A 23191-nucleotide genomic window follows, 5' to 3' on the forward strand; every position below is an offset into this window, starting at 1 on the left:
CAAAGTGAAAAGACAGCCTTCCAAATGGGAGAAAATAATAGCAAATGAAGCAACTGACAAACAACTAATCTCAAAAATATACAAGCAACTCCTGCAGCTCAATTCCAGAAAAATAAACGACCCAATCAAAAAATGGGCCCAAGAACTAAATAGACATTTCTCCAAAGAAGATTATATGGATGGCTAACAAACACATGAAAAGATGCTCAACATCACTCATTATTAGAGAAATGCAAATCAAAACCACAATGAGATACCACTTCACACCAGTCAGAATGGCTGCGATCCAAAAATCTGCAAGCAGTAAATGCTGGAGAGGATGTGGAGAAAAGGGAACCCTCCCACACTGTTGGTGGGAATGCAAACTAGTACAGCCACTATGGAGAACAGTGTGGAGATTCCTTAAAAAATTGCAAATAGAACTGCCTTATGACCCAGCAATCCCACTGCTGGGCATACACACTGAGGAAACCAGAATTGAAAGAGACACATGTACCCCAATGTTCATCGCAGCACTGTTTATAATAGCCAGGACATGGAAACAACCTAGATGTCCATCAGCAGATGAATGGATAAGAAAGCAGTGGTACATATACACAATGGAGTATTACTCAGCCGTTAAAAAGAATACATTTGAATCAGTTCTGATGAGATGGATGAAACTGGAGCCGATTATACATAGTGAATTAAGCCAGAAAGTAAAACACCAATACAGTATACTAACACATATATATGAAATTTAGAAAGATGGCAATGATGACCCTGTATGCAGGACAGCAAAAAAGACACAGATGTGTATAGGGGACTTTTGGACTCAGAGGGAGAGGGAGAGGGTGAGATGATTTGGGAGAATGGCATTGAAACATGTATAATATCATGTAAGAATTGAATCGCCAATCTATGCCCGATGCAGGATATGGCATGCTTGGGGCTGGTACACGGGGATGACCCAGAGAGATGTTGTGGGGAGGCGGGTGGGAGGGGGGTTCATGTTTGGGGACGCATGTACACCCGTGGTGGATTCATGTCATGTATGGCAAAACCAATACAGAATTGTAAAGTAAAATAAAAAAATTAAATTAAATTAAAAAAATAAATAAAATAAAAGAGTAGTATGAATCTGTAGTTCAGTTTTTTTTCTATGAAATTAAAGTTATATATGATCATTTGTTGAGTGAAATAACTTGCATTATGCATACATAAATTGGTTGAAACATATAAAAAGTGTTTCTTGTTACACTTTTTTTTTTTCATTTACTGCTGCATGTAGTGATCTCAAGTCCTCGACGATAAGAATAAATATGTATTGCAACCCGTATCCCTTAATTTTGAAATCTAAATTTTAAAACTGCGTGTTATAAATGACTATATAAATGAGTTATTTTGTCCCTAGGTAACATTTAAGTTGAGAAAGTTTCTTTTGTTTTTATCTCACGAGTTTGTAAATTTTGGCAAGTAGAGATGCAATAGTTATATCCTGCACTTCTAGAGTGGGTCTCCATTGATGGGGACAAAAAAACGCCAATGTATAATGTAGAAAAAGCAATGAATTTCCTAACTTTTGCTGCCTTCTCACCCAGGTTATACTTGTTAATTGACTCCTTGTTCATGTCCACTTAGATATTTCAGATTCACTTAGCCATTGCTGCTACTTAACTTTTATCCCCTGCTATTTCTCTCTTTGGTGAACTTCCACTGATTTTCTCTGTTGATGTGTTAGTAATGGCAGTCTCCCAGTACTCTTCTCCCCTTGTAAAAGCAGCAAACACATCTCCTTCAGTTTGCATACATTCGCCAAATGTTGACCCTTTTGATATATTTGTAAAAGTCTATTTACTTATCAGGTGAATTAAAATTCTTGAAATATGGTAAGCAGTAAAAAGCATAATTTTTTTTTCACCTTTGCTTCTGTCCATTCTTTTTTTTTTAATTTTTATTTTTACTTTATTTTGCTTTACAATACTGTATTGGTTTTGCCATACATTGACATGAATCAGTCACAGGTGTACATGAGTTCCCAATCCTGAACCCCCCTCCCACCTCCCACTCCATATCATCTCTCTGGATCATCCCCGTACACCAGCCCCAAGCTGTCCATTCTTATGCTTTCCTTCAGGCTTCTCCATTTTCTTTCTATCATTTTTATGTAACTTGCTTCCAGCTGAGAAGCCTCAATGGGAGTGCCTTTCCCTCAAACTGAGGAAAGTATTGCTGTATAATTAGACCACAGGGAATGCTGCAGAAGGAAACAGCCACCTTCTTCCCTGTCTTTAGGGACTGCCTATCATCTCTGCAACATGCTCAGACATTATAATCCTCAAGAGCTAATGCTACAGACATACATATATGCCATATAAATGCTTATTTATAATTGCATATGTTCAAAAATATATTGCTAGCTGATAGTAACTTTAATCAGTATCTGACAGTATGGGATTTTATTCACTTAAGTACTGTTCTCTCTGGAGACCCAGTTCTTTAAAATTTGTTGTAAAAGTTCTCATTTAACACCAAAGCCAAGAAACAAGATTGTCCTTTTAATTCTGTAGCTAACTGACTGCCTCAACCACTTCTAATATTTGTTCTTCTAAGAAATGTGAATCTTTCTAATTTTGAAAATGTTTCTTTCTTTGGAGAATGAACAAACAACAAAATCTGGTTATTTGAATGTGTATATTGCAATAGAAATTGTTAAACATTTCATATTATGTATTAGAAATCCAAAGGGTGTGTACCCCAGATATTTCTGTTGACATATGAGATTTAGATTTATATCTTCATCTCTTTAAGGATAATGATAAACATTGGAGAACAAGAGAATCTGTTTGGAGTCTGTTTAACAGAGTGATACCTTACAGCAGAATATAGCAGAGAAACAGTGCTTGTTGAAGGACATTGGAGGTTTACCATTAACCATTTAGAGTTCCTATTGTATACAGGGACTTCCCTGGTGGCTCAGATGGTAAAGAATCTTCCTGCAGTGCAGAAGACCTGGGCTCGATGCCTGGGTTGGGAAGATCGATTCCCTGGAGAAAGGAATGGCTACCCACTCCTGTATTCTGGCCTGGAGAATTCCATGGACAGAGGGGCCTGGCAGGCTACCCATTCATGGGGTCACAAAATACACATCAACCCAGAACCAGTGCTTCATGTATCATTTTCCTAATGTAGATCTATTATAAATTATGCCCCTTGTGTTCTCTGCCTTCTTTTCAATATTTTTTAATAATTGGAGGATAATTGCTTTATAATATTATATTTTTTTTCTGCCATACAGCAACATGAATCAGTCAAAAGTATAGATATATCCCCTGCTTCTATTCTCTGCCTTCTTGTGTTGTTCCACCACCAGACATTTAATTTCTAAAGCTAGAGTCTTCAACCTTGGTTCCTCCCTCCTTTTAAGTCTTGACATTTCAAGCAATTATCAAGACTTTTCAGTTTTGCCACCTTAAATATATTTTGAATCCACCTATTTCTCCATCTTTGTTATACAATCCCCATGCCTATAGGCCTGTACTTCACAGATTCATTTTCTATAGAAATGTCAGATTAACCTATATCAAAAGTAATGAGAGCTTATTATTGGATGGACAAAAAAGTTCATTCGAGTTTTCCCATACGATGTTATGGAAATCCTGAACAAAATTTTTGCCAACCCAATACTTCCTTGCTTATAACACATTCTGGGATCTCACTTAACCAAATAGACTGACTCTAGACTCCATTAATGACTAACTGGATAATGTGTACACAAATAACAATTTTTCAAAGCCTTGCTTTTCTCATATACACATGTATATAATTGTATTAATGTCATTGTGAAGATTATTACAAGATAATGCACATAGAGCACTTTGCACAGTGTTGAACTTGGAGAGCGATCAATTCATGTTAGCTACTCTGTTTATTAACATGTTATACAAAATCTCTGTGTTTGAGCCTCTGTTTGCCTCACTGACCTCTTCTGTTGTCAGACTGTGTCCTCTACTCCAAGGACACAAAGTGGCTTCTAGATCTGTATGTAGTTTCAATTTTCTTTCTCTTGTCATCTGTCTGAAATGCCTGCTCTTTTCTTCTAGTAATTTCACCAAGGTGACTATTATTCATCTCTTAATACTCAATTCTGATGTCATATCCAGGAAAGCTGCCCTGATATCCACTGTTCTGTCCCATGAGATATCTGTATTTCCTAGGGCTGCCAAAATAAAGTATCACAAACTAGGTGCCTTAAAACAATGAAAATCCGTCACTGTTATGAAAGTCAGATGTGCTAAATGTCATGGATCTGAGGTCCTGGATAGAATCCTTCCTTGCCTTCCTAGCTTCTGATGGTAGCCATCAAACTTGGTACTCCTTGGTTTGCAGCCTCATCACTCTAATCTCTGCCTCAGTTATAGTATGATGTTCTACCTGTGTGTCCAAATTTCTCTATACTGTGATATTGGATTAAAGGCCCACCCTATTCCAGGTTGACTTCATTTTTCCTAGTTGAATCTACAAGAAGTCTAAGTCCAAATTAGGCCACATTCTTAGGTGCTTGGGGATTAGCACTTAAACACATATTTTGAAAGACAATTCCACCAACAATAGTAACTCTCATGTGTACTTTCATATCACCTGTTATACAGCTATTTTTGCATTTAACTCATCATGTGTTAATAAACTGCTCATGTATCTCCTCTGATAGATTTCAAATTCTCTAGAGCATGTGCCAAGACTAATCTCTTTGTCTTCCTAGCACAGGACACATGATAAGCTTTTAATACATGTCAATTAAGTAAGTATATTATTGTTCACTATTTAAAAATAGGTTTTGTGATACAAAAGATTACAAGAGTTGATAATGTCACATAATACCTAATAATCTGATTTTTTACTTTCTCATTACTACAAAGAGAAAGAATATAGAAATACCTTGAATCAGAAACAAACAGAATATAGTTCTTTTCCCTGGGACCTCATTGTTAGTGTAGCTTTAGGAAAAATATCTAATTACTTCATGCTTATCTATAAAATATAAATGAAAGAAATAACTTACTGATTCATTTTCAGGCATCATACTCTGTTTTTCCCCAGAACTGTCAGAGACTTAATTTAATCAGAAAGTAGAGTCTACTTATGAAGAGAGTGATGTGTCATATTTAGTTCTTAATCTGAAGGAAATGAAGGACCATGAAAGTCAAGTAAGGGTTATGAGAAAAGCTGAGATAAAGCAGCAGTAGTGAAATCTGGTTAAGAAGGGATACTGGAGATGGGTTGAACACTCAGGGATGGGGCTGATTAAATGTTGGGAAGGATGAGAAAGAGGTTTAGGAAGCAGTGTTGAATGAATTTTTGAACCTCTTGTCAAATGGCAGATATCATGACATGGATGTGTGAGTGTGCTCAGTCATTTCTGACTCTTGTGCCTCCATGGACTATAGCCCACCAGACTCCTTTGTCCATGGAATTGTCTCCTTTTTCCAAGAATACTGGATTGTGTTGCCATTTCCTATGCATATGTTAGTCGCTTCCAGTTCCAGTTCCAGTTCAGTCCCTCAGTGGTGTCCAACGCTTTCAACACCATGAATCAGAGCAAGCAAGGCCTCCCTGTCCATCACCAACTCCCAGAGTTTACACAAACTCATGTCCATCGAGTCAGTGATACCATCCAGCCATCTCACCCTCTGTCGTCCCCTTCTCCTCCTGCCCCCAATCCCTCCTAGCATCAGAGTCTTTTCCAATGAGTCAACTCTTCGCATGAGGTGGCCAAAGTATTGGAGTTTCAGCTTTCGCATCATCCTTCCAAAGAACACCCAGGACTGATCTCCTCTCCTTTAGAATGGACTGGTTGGATCTCCTTGCAGTCCAAGGGACTCTCAAGAGTCTTCTCCAACACCACAGTTCAAAAGCATCAATTCTTCGGTGCTCAGCTTTCTTCACAGTCCAACTCTCACATCCATACATGACCACTGGAAAAAACCATAACCTTGACTAGACGGACCTTTGTTGGCAAAGTAATGTCTCTGCTTTTGAATATGCTATCTAGGTTGGTCATAACTTTTCTTCCAAGAAGTAAGCATCTTTTAATTTCATGGCTGCAGTCACCATCTACAGCGATTTTGGAGCCCCAAAATATAAAGTCTGACAGTGTTTCCACTGTTTCCCCATCTATTTCCCATGAAATGATGGGACTGGATGCCATGATCTTCGTTTTCTGAATGTTGAGCTTGAAGCCAACTTTTTCACTCTACACTTTCACTTTCATCAAGAGGCTTTTTAGTTCCTCTTCTCTTTCTGCCATAAGGGTGGTGTCATCTGCATATCTGAGGTTATTGATATTTCTCCTGACAATCTTGATTCCAGCTTGTGCTTCTTCCAGCCCAGCGTTTCTCATGATGTACTCTGCAAATAAGTTAAATAAGCAAGGGGACAGTATACAGCCTTGACGTACTCCTTTTCCTATTTGGAAATGCTGTCTAGCATCCCACAATAGGCAAGCATTTTAATATATTTAACCAGACTCTGTACCTTAGAATGCATATACTATATACATGCTTTCAAAATAAACAATTGTGTTTTAAATTTGAATAAAGACTTATTTTTATGTCCCAATATTTTTGATAGCTGTAATGAAGACGTTATAATATTTTTATATGAGATGCTTTTCACTAAAGAAGGAATCTTGAGAGAATGGTATATCTACATCTAGCAACCACAATTTATTCCCTCTTCTGTAAGTGGCTAGTGCATCAAAGGAGACTGCTTGACTCTCTAGCCCTCTGATGAAGAACCCTCACTGGGTTAAACCAGTCATGTGGATTCCCTTTGTGCGATTGTTTTAGGCATAGGCCTTTTTTTGATTTTGGCCATTGTTCTTTAAGGGCTGCCTATGGAGTGGCTTTTGGTGTAGAACATCCTTACTCTTAAAATGAGACACAAGGTAGGAATTTTACTTTTTTGGATTTAACATATTCATGTATGAACTACAAATACAGTGTCCATTTTAAGACCATAGGACATAAATCCAATAAAATTTCACAGAATCCAAGTCAGAGCCATGATGTTAAATGTTCAGTGTTAAATCTCTGAATTAATGAACTTGAATCAATTCATCTTCCAAATTTAATATGTGAGATGATACAACCCTTATTTTTAAGCTACTTTAATTTACATTTGCTTTTTTTTTGTTTTTAACAGCCTAAATTATTCTGATAAAAGTAGAAATGTCCTTGCATTTATCTTGTACTTATTGCTTCCTGGAAATACCTTAATTTAAAGCAGGTAGGATGTACACTATAGAAGAGTCTCTGTCTGAGGTCATGACTGGACCCAATTCAAAAGCCAACCCAACCAGGCCAGGTACCAGAAAGAAGAGATGAAGCATCTTAGAGGAGACAGACCTGTGAGATTTAATGGTCTTCAGAAACTGGCACATGTGGGCTTTCTTTCACAGTTTATTATGCTGCACCATGTATATTAATTTTACATACCATAAAGATGGCTAAATTTTTTTTTTTTGTAATATAAATCTTACTCTTGCACTCTTCAAAAAGTCCATGTATGAGGACAGTTAGACATGAAAGTTTATTTCTGCTGTATATTCTCCTTTGGAAGTCTTCTTATATGTATCCTAACGTAGGCATGTGCACACATACACACAAAGTTATTCATTTGCCTTTATTTGGCACTTCATTGAAAGCAAATGTGAAGAAATCAAAGACATCTTTCTGAGCTCATGTCGTTCCTTTCATAAGCTTTCATGTTAAGTGATTGCAGGCACCAACATTAGTGAAATACCATTTGCAATTTTCTTTCTCTGGATTTGATTTTATTCCTTTTTATTTTTATCACACATAAATAGTTTGATCTGAAAATATTACACATTGAGAAGACAAAAGACTAAACTGAATTAGTATGACGTCTCTAGTCTTAGTGCTGTCATGGCAGCTAGGACGTTCTTGTAGCTTGAGGAAGAGAAGAATGCTTTGCAGTACTCACAGGAAGTGTAATCAATTATGTCTGTTTTTAACTTAAAACAAAGAAAATCTGTCTGCAAAGTGAACATTGTCTTCAATAAGAAAAATATATCCATGCAAATATTGTTCCTCTTTTAGAAGAAAACAAGTTATACCTCCATTTACTATACTTTATCAGACACACATTAATTTATTTGGTTAACCAAACATGCAACTTCAAAAATGTTCAGTTCTGATATGCAGCTGTAAGTAGATGGTTAATAAACTAATATAGAGGCAATTTCAATTATTTTTAAATGAGAAGTTTGTCATAATTCTATATATCTATTGTTGTAGCATTTAGCTAGTACTAGAAGATTACAGCTTAGAAATCACTGGCACATAACTCAGAACTGAAATGCTTTTCCAAGCAATGCTTGTGAGCATGTTAATTTTAAATGTACATTTCCATTTATTGTGAATGCATGCTTCTATGAGTTGTATTCATGTCTGACATAGCTAATCATTTTGTTTTTGGAATGGGCTCCATAAATATTCTGTGGATGGTGACTGATGATTGTGATAATTTGTTCTAGCAAATATTACCCAGAGATGTGTGGAATATTTGGCAGTTGGACTTCCTTGCAAGCTTACTGCATTTTCAAACATATTTCTGTATTTTCAGAATATTACTAATATTACTAAGGCAATTTGAAAAAATATTCCCAGTGATAAACCCTTAAGGTTCATAAATTTGTTCATACTATAGTAAGACAATCTGAAAATTTTTCTTTTTTTAAATTGCCACAGCAATAATTTAGAACACAGGCAAATAGTATCTTTTTAGTGCAGTAGAAAATTAGTATATTAAATTGAATTTTGTCAAACTAAAACTGTTTACTTAAGTCTGTAAACTTGAAATAGTCGTATAATAACACTGATACATGAATTAATGCATCAGTTGGATCTCATTAATAATTTCTTAATGTTTGATATTTCATACTTTATAAAGTTTTATTCGTGATATTTTATACTTTATGAAATAAAAAATTGAAACAATGACCTAGTCTCTGTAAAATGCGTTAATAATTGCCTTTGTTGGTCAGGCAAACCTAGCTCATTTTCTCACATCTATTGCAATAAGCTTTATCCACTGAAAATCCCATTGTGATCCAAAAAAAACAAGTATAACATGATGTCTTTTAGCCAAGCTGTAATCAAAATGTTTGTTTGTACTGAAACATTATATATGTAAGTGTAGGCCTATGCATCATTTAAATAAATAAAACTGTATATTATGGAAATGTTAAACATCTTAGCTCTACTAAACATGCTCTACTATAATAGCATGCATCTTCCTGTGTCAGACTTCTATAAAGTGACTGCCACAGGAAGCAATTTCAGTAAGTCTTTTTGCTTAAGTGCTTATGGTAGGCTGTATAATACCGCTTCAATGGTTTTGACATCTTTATTCCCGTAGCCTGTGAATTTTACTTTATATGGATAAAAGATTTTTATGTATGCAACAGTATTAAGACTTTTGAGGTGGAGACATCATCCAGGATTATGGATGTGGGCCTTAAATATGATCACAGTATCCTTATAGTGAGAAGCAAGAAAGTCAAAGAAGGAAGAAGGTAGTGCTGTGTCAGAATCAGTGTGAAAAAGGTCATGTGGTGTGGGGCTACAAGCCAAGGAATGAGGGCAAGCCTCTAGAAACTGGAAAAAAAAAAAGGCAAGAAAACAGATTCTTCTCAGACCCTTTATGGAACAAACTCTGCCAACACCTTTGTCTTAGTCGTAGAAGACTATTTGGACTTCTACTGCCAGACCTATTTTGTGGTAATTCGTTCCAGAAGCAACAAGAAAACAAACACAGTATCCTAGTTTCTGTGGTCCTCCTTACTCCTCATTTTGGTCATTTTTACTTGCTTGTGTCGTATCACAGTTGTAATGTAAAGAATGTGAAATAAAATATAAAAATACAAAATATGAATGACGGGGTTAAAGAATTACCTTGTGAATCATAGAACTTGATTTAACTTCATTGTTACAATGTCTTCTGGAAGACATTACAATACTTTTAGTTTATGGTTTAGAATCAATGTTCTCAAAAATATAAACAGCAAATAAGAACCTTATCACTTTTGTTGCTCTTTTTAAATTGTCACTTAAAGTATATGTAAACAACTTTGGCAGATTCTTTTGTTAATTTTAGGTGTAAAGCTAAACTATAAGAATTAGAGAATTTTTAAAAATATTGATTTATTTTTCTCTGACATTTAGTTATCATACTAATTGAGACCTGCATGATTCCTTTATGATACATATATTCATATTCTACCAAAAGATAGCTGCCTTATTCTTCCTAAGCAAGTCCAAACTGAATGATGTATTTGTAGGCCTCAGAGCAATGGACAGTGACACATAGGGAAAGTACTGTCTTAAGGAAAAGATAATTATTCTGATTATGGACATTGAGCAAAATGTTATTGATATTCATTGATAAATTCATTTTTTGTATATCATTACAGCCATCCTGAGAATTAAAAATTGCTAGTAACCCTGTTGTTGTTCAGTTAGCAAGTTGTGTCTGACTCTGCAACTCTGTGGACTATACCATGCCAGGCTCCTCTGTCCATGAAATTTCCCAGGCAAGAATACTGGTTTGGGTTGCTATTTCCTTCTTTGAGGGATCTTCCCAGATCAGAGATCAAACCTATGTCTTGATAGGCAGATTATCACTGAGCCAGCAGGGAAATCCTGAATACCTAAACCATTTTCAGATTTTTAACATTAATGTAGCCTGAGGATAGTACCTTGCTTTTTGCATAAATTATATGTGCTTAGTCACTCTGTCATGTTCGAATCTTTGCAACCCCATGGACTGTAGCCCACCATGCTCCTCTCTCCATGGACTTTTTTTAGGCAAGAATACTGGAATGGGTTGCCATTTTCTACTCCAGGGGATCTTCCAAACACAGGAATTGAACCCACATCTCTTGAATAGATCTAAAATATTTTACTCTTAGAACAAAATTCTTTACTCATATATGGCTCAGATATTGATGTGCCATATTTTAGATACTGTATTACTTGGATATACTCAGTGTATGTGTTTCTCATCAGTCATGTGATAAATACTAACATAAATTCATAATTTTGCTAGCAAAAGATACAAAGTACCTATTTTTTAACATGGTCATATCTTATTATTCCAATGATTTTAAACAGAATTTTATATATTTGCATGACTAAAGAATTAATTGAGAAGTTTCTGAACATTTGTTGGATTGAATTTTTTGTACACACTAATTTAAGAGCATAATAAAAATATGTAATTGGGTTTATTAATGGAGAACCCTATGGGTCACAGTCCCAGCGTATAAATACAATAATACTTTATTTAAATTTTTTTATTTTACCATAGTAAAATACTAGAGCCATGGAACCAACCAATATAATCCTTATATGTCTAGTATGTAAGAATGTTTTGAAATACAGTTATGTTTAGTATTTATTTGATATTCTTCATCTATAAATATTTGTAACTAAATGGCAGCTAATGGGATGCTAATTTTTACCTAGATATGAAAGTTAAAACAAATATCACTTTATTAAATTCAGCAAAAAGAAGCTGATTATTTTCTATATAATTAGAACTTATGGAATAGATAATATGTGCATAAACATAGCAATTTCATTTTTATTATTTTCTGCAATATATTATGGCAAAATTTTGCCCAATATTACTTTTTCATTATCATACTTAAGTATTTTTTTCTTATACTGCTATGAATAATATTAGAATGAATAAGTTAGCAACAAATGATTCTATATCTAATTTATAATCCTGTAATTATGTATATCTTCCCTGACAATCATCATAAGACATCTAAGTTAAGCAATATTACCTTAAAATTAGTACTAATATTGCTTTAAAATTAGTACTAGTAACCAATCCTATTAAACATATTATGTAATATTTTAAACTTTTATCAATAGGAAGCAACTGTGCTTAGTTTGAATCTTTGTATATGGATTGAATTAAAATGGCCTGTTTTTATCTTTTTTCTTTTTTTATGTCTTATATATAAGTAAAACTTATATATATATATATATATATATGTAAGTCTTATCACTCCTTCTAACTTATGTTCAGCAATTCATCTTTCTGATTGCTTCATTCCAACTTGAATTGAGAGGGCCTCATTATGTCATGTTAATTTAAATTCATAACATCCTTCAAATGCCTGATTCACACCATATCTGAATGAAAACTGGGCAAGTTATATATTTCACAGCAAGTCTACCTCATCAGATCATCATCAGTTCAGTTCAGTCACTCAGTCGTGTCCAACTCTGCGACCACATGAATTGCAGCACACCAGGCCTCCCTGTCCATCGCCAGGTGCCAGAGTCTATCCAAAACCATGTCCATTGAGTCAGTGATGACATCCAACCATCTCATCCTCTATTGTCCCCTTCTCCTCTTGCCCTCCATCTTTCCCAGCATCAGGGTTTTTTCAAATGAGTCAGCTCTTTGCATCAGATGGCCAAAGTATTGGAGTTTCAGCTTCAACATCAAACCTTCCAATGAAAACCTGATCTCCTTTAGAATGGACTGGTTAGATCTCCTTGCAGTCCAAGGGACTCTCAAGAGTCTTCTCCAACACCACAGTTCAAAAGCATCAATTCTTCGGTGTTCAGCTTTCTTTATAGTCCAACTCTCACATCCATACATGACCACTGGTAAAACCATAGCCTTGACTAGACAGACCTTTGTTGACTAAGTAATGTCTCTGCTTTTTAATATGCTGTCTACGTTGGTCATAACTTTCCTTCCAAGGAGTAAGCGTCTTTTAATGTCATGGCTGCGAAGACCATCTGCAGTGATTTTGGAGCCCCCCCAAATAAAGTCAGCCACTGTTTCCACTGTTTCCCCATCTATTTGCCATGAAGTGATGGGACTGGATGCCATGATCTTAGTTTTCTGAATGTTGAGCTTTAAGCCAACTTTTTCACTCTCGTCTTTCACTTTCATCAAGAGGCTATTTAGTTCTTCACTTTCTGCCATAAGGGTGGTGTCATCTGAACATCTGAGTTTATTGATATTTCTCCTGGCAATCTTGATACCAGCTTGTGCTTCTTCCAGCCCAGTGTTTCTCATGATGTACTCAGCATATAAGTTAAATAAGCAGGATGACAATATACAGCCTTAATGTACTCCTTTTCCTATTTGGAACCAGTCTGTTGTTCCATGTCCAGTTCTAACTGTTGCTTCCTAACCTGCATGCAGGTTTCTCAGGAGCCAGGTCATAATAGTACTCCCCAAAACCTATAAGAGTGAATTACATTAGTTTCCCAGAGTGCCATGAAATATATGACACACTCACACAAGACAAAGGGATCATGGTTTTCAGGTCACTATTCTGGAGTCCAGTGCCTATTGTTCACTTAAGAGAGTCTGAAAAGTTATTTCACATCACTACACCTATTCCCTCCACCATGAAAGTGGGACTAGTAATATTCATCTCAAAAAGAAGTAGCAAGTAAGAAATGCATGAATGTGCTTGATTAAAGAGTTACTGTAAATCTCAAGCTTTTTGTATGCTGGCAAATGTAATTTGCACACAAATAATTTATTTGGCTCAGCTGTAAGGAATCCACCTACCAATAGAAGAGACACGGGTTCAATCCCAGGGTCAAGAAGACCCCTTAGAGAAGGAAATGGCAACCTACTCCAGTAATCTTGCCTGGGAAATCCCATGAACAGAGGAGCCTTGCAGGCTGCAGTCCATGGGGTTGCAAAAGAGTCAGAAAAGACCTAGCAACTAAATGACAATAGCTATTTATTTGGCCTACTGTAAAAAGAAATGTAAATCTGCTTTTTTCCTATTTCTACTCTCAATCCAAAGAATTTATGTGCTTTTCTGTGTGTCAGCTTTTTCTGTGTTGTAGGTTTATCTCAAAAGACTCAGTCTATCTAGAATAAAGTGTGACCAACCCATGCCAAAACAAATGACTAATGATAATAATGAGGGTAGCAACAGTAATTAATAGTATATCTTGTGCATTTGTATGATACTTTACAGAGTTTTTTAATACAGTTTTATAAACAAATTAACTTTATGAGGTAGTAAAATAATTTGGCCTCCATGTTATATATGTAAAGACTGAAACTACACGATATTTCATTGAGAGTTCTACTGGATATTTGTTATTGTCACCTGCTTTTTAATTCAAAAACTTTATTTGAAAATTGTCTGTTGTTGATATAGAAAAATTTTATTGCCTAAAGTTTCTGATAAAAAATGTTGAAATTTTTATCAAATACTGAAGCCTTAATTCTATTATAAGACAATGGCATTTTTTCCTGTGAATATTAGTAGATTCGATTGCATTTGACTATATTTTATAATCTTTTCTCATCCTTTATTGTGTTTTAAAAATATCTTTGATATCAGAGATATTGAAAATCATTTTTTAATGTATACTTGAATTAAAATGAAATTAAAGAAAAAACAATGTAAAACACATAAGAACATTCAATTATTTTATTTTGCTTTTATCATCAAAAGTAGAATAAATTTAGTTATGACAACTTTGATATAATTTTAAAAGTTTTCTTACTGGTATATATTGATCAATAATCTTTAATATAATATTAATTTAATTTTTAACTCACAGTGACTAGAATCATAAAAGAGAAATAAGATAGACTTTTAAGCTGCAGCTTTAGAAATGTAGATAGTTTTTAAATAATCTGTAATATATCTGATACAGAAATAATATTCTAGAGGTTATCTACCTTTTTATTTCTAAAGATCTTAATTTATGAAAAGCATTTGATACAGGAAAAGTAATAGAATATAACCTATTGAAAATACTGTAAAGCATTTTGTTTTCTATAGAACAATGATGACAATAACTGCAATATTATTTATGTAGCATGGTTTGGTTTATATACCTCTTCAAACACATGTCTCATCATTTAGAAGCCTTTCTTGATTCTTCTTTGGTTACCCTTAAATACAATATTTGGGACTCATGTCAGCATCTAATGTTTATAATAAATGTGGCTTGCTTCAGTTTTCCTATGTATACATTAATAATTAGTATTTTTGTAAATTAAATAGTATATGATATGCAGAATGATCAGTTCACATGTTTAGATAGTAAGATGGGTGGATGTAAATAATATGCATATATTTTAATATCTGATCTATACAATTATAACCATGTGAAATTATTTTTGATTCAAGACAGTTTTCTTAGAAACAAACACTGTCATAATTGCAAATTTTAACCTTTATGCCCTACTCATGTAATATGGTTTGCTGGTATCAAACATTGATTGTTTAAACAATATACATTTGAAATTGTCCACTTATATCTGAAAATTATAAAAATAGCACAGATTCAAAATTAATTTCATTACTATAAAGCTGTAGTAATTAGGAAATAGGTTGATAATAGGAAGTAAAACAATAGGCCAAGAAACAAAATGTTATATTTATATATAGGGAGAGTGAAACAGTTGGCTTAAAGCTCAACATTCAGAAAACGAAGATCATGGCATCTGGTCCCATCACTTCATGGCAAATAGATGGGCAAACAGTGGAAACAATGGCAGACTTTTATTTTTATGGGCTCCAAAATCACTGCAGATGGTGACTGCAGCCACGAAATTAAAAGACGCTTACTCCTTGGAAGGAAAGTTATGACCAATCTAGATAGCATATTCAAAAGCAGAGACATTACTTTGCCAACTAAGGTCCGTCTAGTCAAGGCTATGGTTTTTCCAGTGGTCATGTATGGATGTGAGAGTTGGACTGTGAAGAAAGCTGAGAGCCAAAGAATTGATGCTTTTGAACTGTGGTGTTGGAGAAGACTCTTGAGAGTCCCTTGGACTGCAAGGAGATCCAACCAGTCTATCCTAAAGAGATCAGTCCTGGGTAAGGACTGATGCTAAAGCTGAAACTCCAGTACTTTGGCCACCTCATGCGAAGAGTTGACTCATTGGAAAAGACCCTGATGCTGGGAGGGTTGGAGGCAGTAGGAGAAGGGGAAGACAGAGGATGAGATGGCTGGATGGCATCATGGACTTGGTGGACATGAGTTTGAGTGAACTCCGGGAGTTGGTGATGGACAGGGAGGCCTGGTGTGCTGCAATTCATGGGGTCGCAAAGAGTTGGACACGACTGAGCGACTGAACTGAACTGAATATAATATATATAATATTTATTTCAATCTTATAATTACTTGAGATTAACAATAGTATTTTATTTATAGAATATTTAAATATAATCATGTTTTCATCACGTATATTTTCATTTTTCATTATTTCTACTTGAATTCATTCCTGATAATAGCTGATTTTTCTGTAACAATCTGGATATAACTGAGTTTATATAGCTGCTCATTGTATAAAATCCTAACACAGATTTAGGATTTTATCTTTTTAAGGTGTGATGTTAAAATTGTATTTCTTAACTGCAAAAAAAAAGTCATGTCTTTTAAGACAACTTTCTCAAAGGGTTTTTGTATATAATAGGAAAGTACTGCTGATTTTAAACAATGTTAATACACTAAAATATTTGTACCACCTATTTTCTATGTATGTTGGTGACAGCCACATTTATGTTAATATTATTATACAATTGTTTGATAATCATTCTTAAACCTAAATCTATGCAAGAGAATTTTATAGTATGTTGACCATCAGAATTAACTATTATTCTAATAAACTGCCTGATGAGCATGGAATATTGGCCTTTATTGGCAATACAAAATATATTTTTAAGTTTAAGACATTCACTAATAAATCTGTTTTAATTTAGGTAATAAATAAAAACATCATTATGCCTGACAAATGGTAGCTTCAAGTAAACTCAAACCATTTTTAGTATAAATCAAAATGAGTTCTGCCCTAAATTCTTCTTATCCAGCAAGTATCCTAGCAAGGATTCAGAGGTATAGGTCATACCAGGAAATGAAACATATCATTAAGACAATAATAAAAAAGTAATAATAAAGAAAGAAAGAAACAGAGAGAGAAAAAATCTAGCTTGAGATATATTTCTGAGAAGACTAAGATGAGAACATAAAGCAAACGACAGCGAGAATTTCTCATACTGTGTGCTTAGCCATACTCTTTTGGGTAGGAGAAGCCATATATATATTTTTTAATAGGAATGTCTACTTATTGATAAATTATTGAGTCTAAAAAGATTTTGAGTAAAATTTGCTAGAATGAGGCTGCTCTGAAATTGAGTGTCTTTTTCAGAGGCAAAATCATTTTCATTATATGTATATTTACCCATGAGTAAATCTAGGTAGTTTGAGCATTCTTTGGCATTGCCTTTCATTGGGATTGGAATGAAAACTGACCTTTTCCAGTCCTGTGGCCACTGCTGAGTTTTCCAAATTTGCTGGCATATTGAGTGCAGCATTTTCACAGCATCATCTTTCAGGATTTGAAATAGCTCAACTGGAATTCCATCACCTCCATGAGATTTGCTCAAATTACCGCACGACTGAGCGACTGAACTGAACTGAAATCTAGGTAACCCAGATCTGTTTAGCCCAAAGCCACAAAAGATGCCTAATTTGTTTTTCTATTTCATTAGTAATGTCTGATCTTTCTCTCTGGTAATTTTCAGTTCAGTTCAGTTCAGTTCTTTCGCTCAGTCGTGTCCGACTCTTTGCGACCCCATGAATCGCAGCACGCTAGGCCTCCCTGTCCATCACCATCTCCCGGAGTTCACTCAGACTCACGTCCATTGAGTCAGTGATGCCATCCAGCCATCTCATCCTCTGTCGTCCCCTTCTTTTCCTGCTCCCAATCCCTCCCAGCATCAGAGTCTTTTCCAATAAGTCAACTCTTAGATGCTGACATTTGTGAATAGCAGTCTGCAACATTAATGTCATTATTTGGCTGATCATGAGGAATATAAGCATACATTCTTAAAAATAGTCTTACTTATGGGATTATGTATTTTTATACTAATTTATATAAATTAAATTCTTAGATAGATTTTGATATTTAAATATTAACTTTTTACTGAGTTTACTTTTTAGGTATAGCTAAAAGTGTTTCAAAAACATATGTTCACTGCCTATAAAAGTGATATGATAATCAGTGAATTTATTTTACTACTGCCTAATAAAGTTCTGTGGTTCTATTTTCTTAATTATTATTTATTTATATAATGAGAGCATTTTCCTACCAAATAGTCCTGTCTTCACATTGACAATATCCTATGGGCCAGTTAATGTTGCTTAAGCTGTATTTTAACTTCTAACTCAATATTGTGCTGTGCTCAGTCTAATATTCAATTAGTTACTATGAATAAACTGAATGAATTTTTTAATGTCTAGCTTTTTAAAGTATACTATAGACATTACCTTAGTAAACTAAACCCTGAATTACCCAAAACCTTGCTTAAATCTTTGTAATTAGAAAGTATTTATTAGATAAAGTTTGTATTTATGTTAATAATTTCTTAACTATATAGACACTTATTATTTTTTCTTCTCCTTTGACTTTAGGTGCAATAACAGAACCCAGTGTGCAGTGGTGGCAGGTCCTGATGTTTTTCCAGACCCTTGTCCAGGAACCTATAAATACCTTGAAGTGCAGTATGAATGTGTTCCTTACAGTATGTATATTCTTGTACTTCTTTTAAAAAAGGAAAGATATTTAGCATTGCTTTGCATGCATTGACAACATATTCTCTATAAAACATAAAAATAATCACATAAATTATATTAAAAACTGGATAATTTTGATTTTTCAAGGTCATACATTATCTTCACACTTGGACTAATTAGATGTTGCCTGCATGATCTTGCAGCATTTAATTTTGACTATATTTTTCTATATATCAATCAGTACTTATTCTAAAACTCTTTTCTTAATGCAAGAATATAAAATATTTAGGAAAAAGGATGAATGAGTGTTATGTCAGTACTATATCCCTCTAGTTCCAACAAGCAGCAGTAAAAGTGAATAATATGCTTGTATATAGGGTAGCATAGAAATGGATACATTTTCAGTTTGATAGAAGCAATTAAATCTAAGCTTCCTCTGCTGCCAACATATTGAGAATTAAAAATATTCATTCAGAGGGAACAGGCTGGGTAGAAAATGCAAGAATTACATGAACTAAAGCACTCTTTAGAATGCTTCTTTTATACTCTCAAGAAGTTAGTCTTTACAAACCTTATGTCAGAAAAAATATATACCAAGAAATTATTTTTTTCCTTCAGGAATAATAAAAAGTCAAACATTCAAAAATGAAATATTTTTGCTCTTTTTTTTTAATTCAAAGTTAGAATCACCATCTCAAAAGAAAAAATTTTGATCTAACTAGTTAATTATTCATGGAATACCTTAGTGAAGAGCACTTAGGAAATCCTGTATTCTCATACTAAATATGCAGCTCATCCTAGAGGTAGAAAACTCCTGGGATCAAAAACAAATCCCAGGTTCCAATATCCTTTGACATCTCAGAAGAAACGAACTGTCTGGGGATCAGCAAGTATACTGTGCTGAGAGATATTTCTGGGCTTCACTCATTTCTGTTTCTTTAAAAAGCAGTGCATTGCTTATGAGCTGTAAGTGTGCATACTCTGATAATAGAGAAAAATTTGGCCAGCAAGAAATGGATTTAAATGTAAAAGTAATAGTAAAAGCAATCAGGAGAAAATTCCATTGTTTATTTATTTAAGATGTGATTGATTAGAAGTATATCTAGTGAAGTTTTATAGGCTAACTTTATTATACAGAAGCATAAGTGTATAAGTGAAAGTGAAGTCACTCAGTTGTGTCCGACTCTTTGCGACCCCGTGGACTATAGCCCACCAGGCTCCTCCGTCCATGGGATTCTCCAGGCAAGAATACTGGAGTGTGTTGCCATTTCCTTCTCCAGGGGATCTTCCCGACCCAGGGATCAAACCCAGGTCTCTTGCAATGCAGGCAGACGCTTTAACCTCTGAGCCACCAGGGAAGCCCATGAGTGTATAGGTTTTATTGAAATCCCAGTTGAGGTTCCCCTTCTTATATTGTTATCTCCAGAGACTGACCATTGTATAAAAATATAAAGCTAAATGACCATTTATTGTTCATCAGTGTTATTTTAAAGAACTAAAATTTGTAGTCTATTTTAGAACTGTGACAATTATACTTGGATTGCATAATAATAATATCTATGTGAAAAATGTAGAATTGCTACTTCTGAAGGCATTTTTTAAAAGTATGAATTAAGGTGTGCTTCAGTTTTAAAGACAGTTTTAAGAAACTTACATTCATATTTTTGAAACATGAAAGCTGAAGAAGGCTTGTTTAATATTGGTTTTCTACACAATTTTTAAAAATTAAAGAATTTCACAGCTGTTTCTTCAATTTTATGTGCTTTTTCCAAATTTCTTTGAGGATAACTACTCCAAAATCCTGTGCCAAACTCATTCTGAAAAAATAATTTTCTTAAATCATTTTGATATGAGAACTTGCTCCCACACATTTGTATAAAAGGATTGTGCTTTATCACAGATTCCCTCTATCTCTTATAAATTTTTAGAGTTGGGCAATTTGATTCCTGAATATCCTGTATTTACAGGTTTCTGATAATCCTAAAAATGTACTGATTACTTTAGATGTATGTCCATACTATATTAGAATATTTATCTGATTATTTCATTAAATAACAATTATAAACACAGGTACAACCACTATCCAGGTTATACATGGTTTAATTTATATGATAAAGTATGATTATGTTTATTTGAAGTATTTTCAGTCTGTTTCAGTTAAAAGTATAATGAATAACTAGAAATTCATTTAGTAAGTTTAACTTGAATTTAAAAGAAAAGAATCCAAAAGAAGTTGAAAACCATAAAATAAAATAGAGTGACTCGTTTGAAAGGTAGGATAGTTTACTAGAAAAATGCCCAGATAGCAGGGTCCTGGTTAACTTAACAAAAATCTGGATCTTTTAGCTTAGGTAAGCTGTTAAAATTTTCTGAGTCTCACCTTACCAACTTGCCCTCATCTATAGTACAGTCATCCCATTTTATCTGTGGTTTCATTTTCCATGATTTCAGTTACCCGTTGTCAACCTCACTCTGAAATTATTAAATGGAAAACTCTATAAATAAACAATTTGTAAGTGTTAAATAATATGCCATTCTAGGTAGCTGGATGAAATCTGCTGTCCTACCACAGACATGAATCATCCTCTTGTCTAGTATATTTACTGTGTTCACTACCCTCTTGTTAGTGTCTTAGTAGTCATCTGGGTCATCACTTCAGCTGTCTAGTGATGATAGCTATCATGCCATCATAGTACTTGTGTTCAAGTAACCTATATTTTACTTAGTAAAGGGCCCCAAAGTGCACGAGGAGTGATGCTGGAAATATGGATTTTTTTTATTATGACTAATTAATTAAATGTTATCATAGATATGTATAGGAAGAAAAACAGTATTTTTGGGGTTTGGTGCTATTTGCAGTTTTAGGGATTCACTGAGGGTCTTAGAATATATTCCCCTTAGAATGGTCTTAGCATGGCTAAGTCAGCGGGAGACTATTACAAGTCCTGATTTAGGTGATGATAAGCTCCTTTACTTTTCTCCAGAATAAAAAAGCCCTGTTTGTTGTTGTTTTCCCAAAAGTGAAAATATTCACTTATAAAAAGAGCTGACATTTATTAAAATTTACTACATGTCATTTACTACATTGGTTATAGGACTCTTTACGGGTGACCCCATGAACTACATAGTCCATGGAATTCTCCAGGCCAGAATACTGGAGTGGGTAGCCTTTCCCTTCTCCAGGGGATCTTCCCAACCCAGCGATCGAACCCAGGTCTCCCACATTGCAGGCAGATTCTTTACTAGCTGAGCCACAAGGGAAGCCCAAGAATATTGGAGCAGGTAGCCTATCCCTTTTCCAGAGGATCTTCCTGACCCAGAAATCAAACCGGGATCTCCTGCATTGCAGATGGAATCCTTACCAACTGAGCTATCAGGGAAGCCCTTTATGTTTACATACCCTCTTTTATTTAATTCTTACAATCTCCTCCCTGTTAGATATGTGTGTCACAGCTTTACTAAAGAAGAAACAAACTCTATAGGATAAGTAGAGTGTTTCTTATAAAATGTAGAATACCTAGAAAATGGCAGAGGCAAGAGTTGAGTCTGTTTGTAATATTTGTTCTTAAGGACCCAACTCTACTTCCACACATAGATTTTCCCCTTTATATTTTCATGAGTTATTCCATGGTGTTCAATATTCAACTTTCATCAGTACAGTAATGGCACATGATGAAGAAAGAACTTCAAGAACTCAGGCCCTTTTTCTCAGTTCTTTTGCTACTTATTTTTAAGAGGTTTATATTCTTCTCTTAAAGCAGCTGAATCACTGCAAAGTTTTATTTTCCGAAACACCTAGTGAAGCTTTATGGCAAAGACTAATTTGTGCTTTAAAAATACTACCCACAATTTTTTAGGCTTTTACCTACGTAGTAACTTTAAAAGTTTTTTAAATTACCTGCATTATAAGAAAAAAAAATCGTTGTACTTAATTAAAATGTGTGTTAGAAAACCTCATTGTATTAGTAGAAGACAGACTTTATATTTAGGATTCAGTATTAATATTTTAAGCTTTTCTAATGTACCACTGAATAAACAACCAAACAAGAGATGCTGTTTGGTTCTGTTTGTCATATAGTTTTATAATATCTATTTTAATTTTGAATTTAAGATGATATTTTAAAATATATATGATGATATATTTTGTATTTATGAATGCTTTGATCTTAATATTGATGTATGGGAAAATATTGATATTGATATTTATATATATATTATATTATTATATTATATTATATAAATGTATTATATTATATAAATGTATTATATTATATATATACACACACTCTGTATTTTTCCATGGTAATATTGATTTTTAATGTGATACTTTTTCTTGGTAAAATATAGAAAAGAAGGAGATATAGAAATATAGGGAAAAACAAAATTATGTATAAAAACATATCAATATTAATTATATATAAGCATATTAAAGGTAATATAGAAAAATTCAACAAAGTCTGTTGTATCACATAGAAGGAAAGTTGAAAATATCTAAGATAAGCTTGCAGTAATTTTTGCACAGAGTTTTAGGAGTCAGTAAATAGGTAGATAATTGAACAATAAGTTTTAAAAGAAACTTTACCTGAATCAATCAA

At 34.1% G+C, this 23191-nt stretch overlaps 1 protein-coding gene across 1 annotated transcript in view; it reads left to right on the forward strand.

Moving 5' to 3' along the window:
- The window catches only part of ADGRL3 (adhesion G protein-coupled receptor L3), a 734126-nt gene that overhangs the window by 321652 nt on the left and 389283 nt on the right, over positions 1-23191 (forward strand). The window contains exon 4 of the mRNA XM_040238287.1: positions 18495-18604. Coding sequence (XP_040094221.1) covers positions 18495-18604 — 110 coding nt within the window. The remainder of the gene's footprint in view (positions 1-18494; positions 18605-23191) is intronic.

This window comes from Oryx dammah, unplaced genomic scaffold (genome assembly GCF_014754425.2).
Source record: "Oryx dammah isolate SB20612 unplaced genomic scaffold, SCBI_Odam_1.1 HiC_scaffold_3, whole genome shotgun sequence".
In the NCBI taxonomy this organism is placed as follows: Eukaryota; Metazoa; Chordata; class Mammalia; order Artiodactyla; family Bovidae; genus Oryx; species Oryx dammah.